The following is an 11,703-nucleotide window of genomic DNA, read 5'->3' on the forward strand; positions in this document are numbered from 1 at the left end:
AGATGTTTTATTTGTATTTTTTGTGTGAAAACCCAAACAAAACTTTATTTTAAAAAAATGTATAAAGAACAGTGATGAATGGCTCCCATTATGTTCTATCAGCAAAACCCGCACCTGAAAATTTCCTCTGTGAAGCACAGCTAACAAGTTAACAACATTGGAAGTATCTTTTGTTATATGTGGGCATTGACCCACTGAGGGGCATCCATTATTCATAATGAATCTAGGATAAACAGCGGCAATGCCTAATAGATTGTATCCTCTGTCAATGAAAAAAAGACTTTTGGGACAGCATGAATTTATTGTCATGCTGCCTTTTAAGCCCTATTTTCCAATTACTGCAAGTATTCAGGAAAAAATATGAACAGCGTTAGTACAGGGACTGTTTCTCTAACTCAAGGGTGTCAAACTTGCATCATCACGATGGTGTCACATGACGTATAGGGACTTTTCCCTCTTCGCTAAACTGGGTGGGGCCGGCATGTGATGCATCCAGGCCTCCAGCCACAAGTTTGACACCCCTGTGAGGTTGACACTCAGCTAGAGTTGATCTGAATCGCCTAAGCCAGGACAGATTTTTAGAAGCTTTTTTTTTAAATCTCAAAATTATTAACTGAGAAAACAAATTCATCATTCTCGGGGATGGGGAGATTAAGGAAAATGTATTAATGGTTAACATTTCAGTTTTTGCTTTTTGGCTCCCAATGAAATTTTCAAATCAAGCCATTTGCGAATGGGGCTGATTCTTGCAGCAGCAGCAGCAGCAGCAGCAATCATCTGAGTAATCTTTATTTATTCAAAATCATTTCAATGAAGCGACCACAAGTTTGCCAATTTTCAGTCACATAGGAGTAACGGATCCCAGATTTGGGGTGCATATTTTAAGTTAGCCCATTTGAAGTGTATTGATTCAAAAAACGTTGCCCTATGATGTACCGGTTGAAGGCTGAAACAAAAACAGAACAAACATCAGAGCAGCGTTATTTAACGTGTGACTTCTGTCAGTAGCCCACGTTAGTAACATATATATTCTGATCCTCTGTTTTCAAAAGGTAATCCAGTCCACAGGCCTGAGCATTTAGCTTTTAAATGCATGCAACTACGCACTGGAGAGGCAAGAGAGCTTTGCGGAGTTTAACTGGAACCAGCATTCACATAAGCATGTGAAGAATTAGAATCTTGGAGATAATTTTACTTGTCACATAAGTTGATGGGCAGCCAGGGAAGAAAAAAGAGAGGAATGAGCAATGAGTCCACTTCCCAAAAGGATAGATTTTTGGAAAGCTGGACCTGCTTGACTGCCTGCATACCTATCTAGGTGATAGCCTTGTTGATCAGCTGCATACTAATCAGCTCAAGAAAAGATTGTGGCAGACATTGGTGCACTGAGGATCCATGTTTAACACCTGCAAGGAGGTCAAAGGTCAGAGAAGGGCAAGGGTCACAGCCTTCTGAGAGTCTTGCTTACTGTGCATTCAGATAAGAGCCTTGATCGGTCCAGTCCCTGGAAGAACACACCAAGGTCTAATCATCCTTTCATTGATTCCTCTCAGATTCTGAATTAACAGATAGATTCACAGGACCAGGCTCTCATAAACCTGCACTGACTAATGATCTATCTTAGTTAGAACCAAACATCCATATAAGAGTTGTATGGGGGTGGTGGGGGAATGTTGGATTTGGATTAGGTAGGTTCTTTTTTAGTTCCCTTTTATCCATAAAAAATTCACTAAGAGTTGCAGATGAGCCAAGCTGTAAAATATTTAGCAGATAGGAGAGAAGATGTTTGAATGAAAGGCACTTGGAAGCAGTAAAAGAGGAGAGAGTGGAGTTAACCCCTTCCCACTCAGTCACCTGTTTTCCAGTCCAATATTATCTTATCAGTGGTTGGGACTATGAAATGGCAGCAGAGAGCAAGAATAATTTTCTAACCAAAATTATTATTCCCAGAGGAATGGACATTCTGTCCGGGGAATCTGCCTGTCCACCTAAACCAGGAGTCTTCAAACTTGACAGCTTTAAGACTTGTGGACTTCAGCTCCCCAAATTCCTCCTCCAGTCATGTTAGCTCAGGAATTCTGGGAGTTGAAATCCACAAGTCTTAAAGTTGCCAAGTTTGAAGATCCTTGATCTAAACCCAGTAAAATATTTATGCCAATAAACTGATTTCAGATTTCCCACATATTTAGGAACACCACAAACATATGCCAAAATTCAGAATCTTGCACATGGTTCACAATTACAATAGGCCAAAAATGACTTTAACAGTACCAATGAGCAAGAGTTTGCTGAATTCACATACATTAAAAGATTGTAAAGCTAGGTCAGGCGCAAGTGACCAAAACCACCTGTGAGAAAAAAAACCAAGATATGTACTGTAGTTTATTGCTGATTACCTATACTACAAGAATCTTGCCAGGTTGTTTGTCTTCCCTTGGGAGATGGCAGATATAAACTAAAAATTTGAATAAGAGATAACAGATAATCAAAGTTGGAAGGGACCTTGTAGGTCATCTGGTCCAACCCCCACCCAAGAGGGACACCCTACACCAGGGGTCGCCAACCTTTTGGACCTCAGGGACTACCAAACTCATAATTTTAGATCCCAGGGACCACTTACCGGTTCTGTGGGTGTGGCCTAATTTGTGGGTGTGGCTTGGTGGTCCTGTGACTTGCTGGGCATGGCTTGTATGTAAATATTATAAATGTTTATATAAATATTGAATTTTTTTTATAAAAAAGAGCAACTTTTACCCAAAATCAGGCAAAGCAGACAGGTTGAGTTGCTCACAGAATCACAGATTCATTCAGAAATCTATCTATCTGCCATTGGCTAGCTCAGTCTGTCACATAAATTTTGCTTGCGAGCAAACTCACAAAATTAACTCACAACACACCATGTATGTAAATATTGAATTTTTTATTTAAAAAAAGAGCAACTTTTACCCAAAATCAGGCAAAGCAGGCAGATTGAGTTGCTCACAGAATCATTCAGTGATCTATCTATCTGCCATCTGCTAGCTCAGTCTCTCAAATTTGCTTGCCGTGAGTCTGCACTGAATTTGCTTGCAAGCAAACCTTCAGTCCTAAGGGAAGCAGAGCCAAAGATCTAAAGACTATCTAGAAAGCAAGAAATCCAACGATTTTCTGCTTCCTAGCTAATCTAAATCTCCTGGCACAGCAGAAGAGATAATGGTCGGAAAAGGAAAAATAGCAATTTTAGCAGGCAAGTTTGCCAGATAAGGAGTGAGTGGGTGGGGAAGGTTCCCGTGGGCCATGTGGGCAGGGCAGCCTTGTGTTTCTGTGCAGCCTGGATTAATTGCTTTGGGGGGGTGCTCTGGGGGTGAGATTTCTCTGCGGCCCACCAAAATTTTCTCAAGGCTCACCAATGGGCCACGGCCCACCGGTTGACAATCGCTGCCTTACACCATTTCTGACAAATGGCAGTCCAATCTCTTCTTGAAAGTCTCAAGTGATGGCGCTCCCACAACTTCCGAGGGCAAGCTGTTCCATTGGTTGATTGTTCTCACTGTCAGAAAGTTTCTCCTTATTTCCAGGTTAAATCTCTCCTTGTTCAGTTTCCATCCATTATTCCTTGTCTGGCCTTCGGGTGCTTTAGAAAATAGCTTGACCCCTTCCTCTCTGTGGCAGACCCTCAAATATTGAGAAATTGCTATCATGTCTCCCCTGGTCCTTCTCTTTACTAGACTAGCCATGCCCAGTTTCTGTAACCATTCTTCATATGCTTTAGTCTCCAGTCTCCTAATCATCCTGGTTGCTCTTCTCTGTACTTTTTCTACAGTCTCAACATCTTTTTTATAGTGTGGTGACCAAAACAGGATGCAGTACTCTAGGTGTGGCCTTACCAAAGCTTTATAAAGTGATATTAGTACCTCACTTGTTCTTGATTGTATTCCTCTGTTAATGCAATTTAGGATTGCATTAGCTTTTTTGGCGGCTGCTGCACACTGCTGGCTCATATTTAGCTGGTTGGCCACTACGACTCAGACACTTCCTCCCCACAAACCCACTCTAATCTGGAATGCCTCTTGAGTCTGTCTAGTGGGGGCCCCCAATCCTTCAGCTGGTGATTCCACCACAAGCTACCTCTGAAGGTCTCTGCAAACACAGTGAGTTGTTAACACATTGCAATTATTAATTGACGAGGCAATAGTACTCTGTCTCATATATATATATATATATATATATATATATATATATATATATATATATATATATATATTTATATTCTTAAGTTTTCGCGGTACTTACATGTATGGCATTCAGCTTTGTTCGGGTATTTTCCCACGTCATTGTAGTTGTGCTTTTAAAGTTGTAGCAACGTTTCGGCAGAATTTCGTCTGCCATCATCAGGCTTCTGTATAGTGTTCATCTGTGAGTCAGACTTTTACAGTGGTTTCTATATATATATTCTTAAGTTTTCGCGGGTACTTACATGCATGCATACTTACATACCATATTCTACGAACACAATACAGAAGCCTGATGATGGCAGATGAGATTCTGTCGAAACGTTGCTACAACTTTAAAAGCACAACTATAATAATGTGGGAAAATACCCAAACAAAGTTGAATACCATATATATACATATAAAGTCTACATCTGTAAAGTCAATCTATCTTACTTCCCTTCTCCCCACCTTACCCCACTCTGCAATGTAAATCCCATATCTGTTTATAGTCACTTCATGCATCTGATCAAGTGAGTGCAGTTCATAAAAGCTTATGGTTTTTAATAGCATGTTAGTTGAGAAAGATGTTACTCTTTTTCAGGTAAATATAAGAATTTATAAATATTGTATTGCTTATGTGATATGGCCCTCATTGTCATACAGGCTGCAGTTCTGCTACATTCCGTTTCTTTCCCCTTTAAATCCTTACTCCCCGGCGCCAATGCAGAAAGTGAAAGGAGAGAGAATGCATGTTGTCAACGGAAGCTTGAGATGCCCATCAGCAGCCTAGTTATATTGCTGAAAGCCAATGCCCATAGTGACAGCAGCTTTCTCAACTGAAAGCAAGTCAATACTGCTATACGTCTTTGTCTGGTAGCTGACATTACATTCCAGATTATTGTATATCAGTGTGACATGCCCAAATGAGATTGCAGTTGCTTCCAAAGATTGTAAAAGCCATGCAAATGTTTTCAACTAAGAACTCGCCCATCAATCTATGGTGTAAGCATTTGCATACGTCGGGTTTCCCTTTAAAGCTAAAATAAAGGGCATTTCTTTGGACCAGATGTTATATTATTGACTTGAAAGAAAGTGTCAGCACAACAAACAGTGATAATAAGAGGCATGCTACTATTTTATATATACCACATGGATCTTCCTCTCTGTTTTCTTTTATTGGCGTTCTGTGAAATGGAGGAAATGGCTGATCAAACAAGGACCATCTGGAAAGTTAACAATTCCTTCCTTGCATTAAATAATTACCATATGCACTGAAGGAGATATTCCTCAATTTAAATAGCCTAGAGGTGGTTTGATGGACCAAAATGATCTTAGTACAATTCCTAGATTTCAAAACAATGATATAAACAAATTCAAAGTATTTTTAGACCTTTATGCTGGGCTGGAAAACTTTCAGCCTTCAAGCTGTTGCTGAAGAACAACTCCCAACTTCTTTCATATTTGATCTGTTAACTGGAGTTGCTAGGAATCATAGTTGACATGTCTGGAAGTTTACACCTTCCTTAAGCTATCTCACTTCTAATCCCAAAACTCCACCCATCAAAATTTTTCACATTCAGAATTGCATTCTGCTTTTTGGTTAGCATTTTCTAATTCCTTTCCCCAAAACAGAAGGTTCCTTTCCTCGTTCTCTTTTCTCATTTAATTTTTCAAGTTAACATGGGAAGCTGTCAGAAATTATTAAATACCTGTAATATCAAATCCCAGTACCAGTAATTATTCAGTTATTTAAATTTGTTCCTTACAAGGCAGTGCCTTTAAAAATTCCTTTTTTTATTCTAATCATACAGTTTTTCTACCAATTAAGAAATGTATTTTTATTGAAAAGGAAATGCTTTGCTGGTATGCATTTCTTAGGGAAACTGAGACCCCAACACAACCCCACCCCCCCCAAAATCTTTCCAGACGTACATTCAAAGGAGAGTTTGGCATGGTACAGTAGAAATCTCCATTGAAATCGATAATAGCATGTGATCTATCCTGCAGAAAATCTAAAGAATCATGATACTTACCATAAAGGACTCAGCTTTCACCTGAACATTCCTCTCTCTCACATACACACACACTACATAAATCTGTCCAGGTGGAACTTGACAGAATACATGGCATACCCAAGAAAACTAAACATGTTAACAATGTTATCAAAACTGCCATGTTAGCAATGGGACTTGCCATATGGTTTTCTGTATAAGTTCCCCTGCCGTTCTGCCAACACTATTGGGAATTTAAATTATTATTGTGACGGGTTGCAGAGTGAGACAAATGTTTAGATTGAATCTGAAATTTTTGTCCAGCTGTCATGTCCTTCCCTGGGACAGTCAGATGTTGTTGTTTGATAGTGTTAAATCGGTCCTTTGCAATTGACTGATAATGAATTGTCAATGCCCATAGTGCTTCAGTTAGTTTGGAATTGCATCCAGGGGTGGGATGCTACCAGTTTGGCCCGGCTCTATAGAACCGGTAGCTCTGAAGAGCAGCAGACACCAAACCAGTTCTGTATTTGCTGCTTTTGGGCTCACCCGCCCACCCGGGCTCTTACCCGTCCTTTATTTCCTGCTTTTTCAACCTCAGCTGCTTTGCGCGGCACAGCTGCGGTTGAAAAAGCAGGGGAAAAGGGGGCTTTTCAAATGCTGCACACCCATGCGCAGCACTTTTCATCTGTCCGGGCGGCACAGCTTAAGGTCTTTTACACACATGTGCAGCGTGTAAAACGTAGTCACTGAACCCGTAGTAACTCCAGTTGAATCCAACCCCTGATTGCACCTAAGGCACTTATTACTATTATTTGCTTTCTTTTTCCACAGTTGTTCTACTTCCATTTGCAGGTCCCTGTATTTTGTGATTTCCTCCAATTCTTTCTCTTCTAACTCTGCTGTCTTCAACTTCTGCAGTGTCCACTATTCAGACATTTATGTCTTTCTTATTGAAAGTTAAGTATGGGGTGTTGTATGGCAGGTTCTCATCTGTTTGAGTTTTAAAGTCCCAGTGGATTTTGGCTTCTTCATGTTCAATTTCTTTGTCTATTTGGTTCCACCAGTTCTTGCTTGCAGGGAAGTGGTATTTCTTGCAGATATTCAAATGCTTTATTGTTGATTAATGTAGTTTTTATCTGCTTTGCCTGCTGGAGATGTGGGTGTGTTTATTGGCCATAAAATACTTTGCCTTATCATGTTTCTTATCTGTTCTTCATTTTATTACAAACGATTGTGATATAACAATGTGCCACATCCATTGTAATTTGACTGATTTGTATAATTCATCTCATTCAATGGAAGAGATTAAACAAATGGTTCAGAGCACTGAGGTTTTAGAATATGGTATTCCATATAGAATACCCCCCCCCTTTTTTTTTTTTGCATGTTTGTCTTTGAGTCAGTTTTGACTCCTAGCAAGGGACTGGACAAGTTTTTTTGGCAAGGTTTTTAGAAACCTTTTTTTGCCTCCTTTGTAAGAGGTCTGAGACAAAATGACTAGCCCAAGACCACTCAGCTGTGTGTGTTCCTATCATGGGATTCAAATTCAGTCTCCTGGTTTCTATTCTGATGCCTTAACTACTATGCCAAACTGGCGCTCATAGAATAATTGAACTATAGGAATTGGGAGCAGTTTAAGATTAGAATATAAGGGGTTAACATTGAATGTTCTAGGTAGGTTATTTGGCATTAAGCCACACTAGAGAATTCTGATGCATACTAGACATGTACAGAATTGAAGTTAAATATGCTTAGAGAAATGGTTGCAAATGGTGTAGTGGTTAAGATATTGGACTAGGTCCAAAGACACTCAAATTCAATCCACAGAGCTTTCCCGGAGGACTTTTCTTAAATCTCTCTCTCTCTCTCTCTCCCTCAGCCCAATGTATTTAATGGGATTGTTGTTGAGAAAAATCAGAGTGATAGGTGTAATGCTTTGAGCTCCTGGAAGAAAGGTGAAATATAAACTCAACGAATAAATAAATACAAACATAGACTCATCGGTTAACAATGTTTGAGCAGACAGAAAATTGCCAGACAGCTTTCATCAGAACTGTCGTGTTAATCAGGCATATGTAAATATAGTGTATATTTAATTCCTAAGTAATTATTTGATTAATGCTTATAGACTATTTTAAACCATTTTAATCAAACTAAGGTAAAGGATATAACTGAAGAATGCCTTAATAAAATATTAATAAAATATACCTTTAGAATTAGCTATTTATATACCACACTCCAATATTTTGAGTTGTTTTCTGTAGCATAACCCCTTGAAAATGCATGGCCCAAAACACTTATTTGAACGGTGATGCTATGATGATGCTGAAATGAAGAAATGTGTCTTGGGACATCATTATGCAAGCTCCAGCCCTTTGCATTTACATCGCAACACTATAAGTAAGAAGACATTTAGCAATAGCAATAGCATTTAAACTTATATACCACTTCACAGTGCTTCTTACAGCCCTTTCTAAGCAGTTTACAGAGTCAGCATATTTGCCTCCAACAATCTGGCTCCTCATTTTACCGACCTCGGAAAGATGGAAGGCTGAGCCAACCTTGAGCTGGTGCGAATTGAACTGCTGTCAGCTGGCAGAATTAGCCTGCAATACTGCATTCTAACCATTGAGCCACCAAGGGCATCAAGATGGCTAGTTTATCTAGATACGCTAGGAGTTGTGATCCCAGCATACCTGGAGGGCACTGAGAGACTCACAGAGTAAGTAGCATCAAATGATATTAGTAATCTCCTGCTTGCTTTCATTTTCCTCTGCCTTTGTGTGGAATAAAGGCAACAACATCACGCCGCAGCTTAATAATACAGACGAACAGCCTGTCATCTGAATTTACTAATCTGCTTGTAGAGGAGAAAAAGCATGAAAAAGAAAAGAAATGCTCACTAATTCTGCAAGGCAGAAGAAATTTGATGCAGCTGTTTTCCTTGTGGAAACAAATCTATGAGTAGGAGTCATTTCTGATTTAATTAGCCTGTGCTGGTTTTCTCCTTACCTGCCTGCTTTTACCCGCAGGTAATTCAAATCGGTTTCTTAGATCTTGCAAGGGAATATTGAAGCGCTCTACTCTGCATCGGACACCTGGAGGTTCTTCCCTGCGCATTTCAGCGGAAGAATGCTTTCGACAACTCTTAGCCATGGTGATCACTGGCTCTATTGCATTGTTTTAGCTTTGTTTTTTTCCTGAACAAAATCCTGGATGCTCATTTCCCACTTTGAATCGACTAACACCAAAATTTTATTCCATTCCGTTCTTCTCTTCGAAGCTGCCAGATACCTGTCGATGTTTTTTTAGGTGGGGAATCAACATTAGATTCTTCCCCAGGATTTTGCCAGCATCAGTCCCCGCAATGGACGTTTATAGCTTTGGACACCAGTTTTTCAGTGCAACTCCATATGCTTGTCTGTTTGATGTTTTCTGGAAGGCTTCTTCAATTGGAGAGTTGGCCAGCATCAGGGTGAACTGGAAAATCAATTGAAAAATATTGTTACCGCACAGAGAAGAAACAAGCAACACACTCAAACAATGGGTCGTGTAGAAATCCTGTGACTGCTTTAAATCAGCCTCTAAGATTTGAAATCCTTAAAGAAAACATTGAATTGGGTTTTGGATTGATTTGTATCTTTTCTTTATTGAGAATGAATTAGTTAATTAATTAATAATTATCTTATTAATCCTCAATAATTATCTTATTAATCCTTAATAATTATCTTATTAATCCTTAATAATTATCTTATTAATTTCTAATTAATAAGAAATGATATCATAAGGCTAGAGCTGTGGTGACACAGTGGTTAGAATGCAGTATTACAGGCTAATCCTGTCAGGAAGTTCGAACCTTCCATCCTTCCAAGGTTGGTAAAATGAGGACCCAGATTGTTGGAGGGCAATATGTTGACTCTGTAAACCATTTAGAGAATGCTGTAAAGCACTTTGAAGTGGTATATAAGTCTAAGTGCTATTGCTATTTCTTCCAGAGGTTGGTATGTCAAGGCCATAACAAGTTCTTAAGAGGAAGAACCTAAGTTTAAGGGAGTTCTTGTGCAATAAAAATGATTTTATTTATTTATTAAGAAAATTTATAAGCCACCCAATTCATAGACTGGGCGGCAAATAAATGAAAACAAAAATCAAATACAGTTTAAAGAGAAAGAAAAGAGGGGACTCAATGACCAGATTGTCCAACGAGGCCTTTTCCCTTTCATTAAAGCATAAGGAACGAGAAGGAATGCTTGCCCTAAAAAGCTATTGGCAGGAAATAAATTTATCCAGTACTGGCTTCTCCATTATAATGAAACCATTACACAGGTGTGATGAATCTCATGCAAATTTATCGATGTTAAAACCTGAAAGTAATTATCTATATATAAAAAAGACAAATCTACAAATATCCAGATAGGCCTATTTTTTCAATACTTTCGGTTTGAAAAATTCTCTAGCTGCGGCTACTGAAAATAATGATCAGATTAAAAAGAAGTCTATAATAATAGAAAAACAGTAGGAAACTGATTCAGTTAGTGAGAGAGAATGCAGCAGAGTGATGCTGAATCAACCTACTCCCTTCTGTTCTTTCAGATTATTTTATTAGATAATAAAAGTCACCAAGAAGTTAGCAAGCTTTTCATTTCCTCCATTAGTCTCAGACATAAGTGAGAAAGTTAAATTATTATTTTGGAATTCTTCCCTGCAAAAAATGTGTGTGTGTTTGTGTGTGGGTAGGTAGGTAGGTAGGTAGGTATCCCTTGTCTTTGGGGCACTATGTCATTCATAACCTTGAAAAAATACAGATCGTTAGCCTAGGTGTGATATTTTCAGGATCTCAACACCTTTGTTCAGTGGGAAACTCTAATTAACAGGTAGTTTTCAAAACTGCAGCTGTTAATACCCAAGAATATCAAGTTGTGCCCAATTTAGAAGAATATCTATTCCAATTCACAGATGCAAAAGGTAGGTGTTTTTATACAGTGTTGCCAGCATTCATTCAGTCAGTCATCAGTGCCCAACATCTACTGTTCCTGCAATCCCCTGAGACCCCTGTGTGCAAAACCCTTCTGGGATTTGAGCAGTTCCTAATGATAGCGGCTGTCCTCCCACATCACGCTAAGCCAGAGTGGGATCTGTCTGGTTTTGGCTAAGATGCTGAGTTTTTGTAAGCCATGCAAGACGTGGACATAAAGCCAGCTTATTACAATTCCTGAACCATAGTAAAGAAACAGGGCTTAGGACTGTCTTTCTCATATGACAGTTGTAGGAGGCATAGAAGTTCAGATTCTCCTGGGAAAAAGGGACAGAAATTCTCAAATTCCCTCTTTTCCAGAAGCTTGCAGAAGACAGGCCTCACTCAGGGGAGAGAATGTTTTCTTCCTTGAGGTCTGCAAGTCCTCTGGGTAACTGTTGTACGTGTCTACTAGTAGAACAGTATCTGTCAGGAGAATGACCGACTCTCTTTCAAATACATGCACAAGCAAACACACTCCAAACTCCTGGAATGCATGTGG

General features: G+C 39.2%; 1 protein-coding gene across 1 annotated transcript in view; it reads right to left on the reverse strand.

The window, feature by feature from the left end:
- Nucleotides 1-9,365, reverse strand: part of XIRP2 (xin actin binding repeat containing 2) — a 224,027-nt gene extending 214,662 nt beyond the window's left edge. The window contains exon 1 of the mRNA XM_087920011.1: nucleotides 9,200-9,365. Coding sequence (XP_087776137.1) covers nucleotides 9,200-9,343 — 144 coding nt within the window. The 5' untranslated portion in view covers nucleotides 9,344-9,365. The remainder of the gene's footprint in view (nucleotides 1-9,199) is intronic.
- Nucleotides 9,366-11,703: the final 2,338 nt, after the last annotated feature.

Source organism: Pseudonaja textilis, chromosome 1 (genome assembly GCF_049901715.1).
Source record: "Pseudonaja textilis isolate UNSWEBS1 chromosome 1, rPseTex1.2, whole genome shotgun sequence".
Lineage (NCBI taxonomy): Eukaryota > Metazoa > Chordata > Lepidosauria > Squamata > Elapidae > Pseudonaja > Pseudonaja textilis.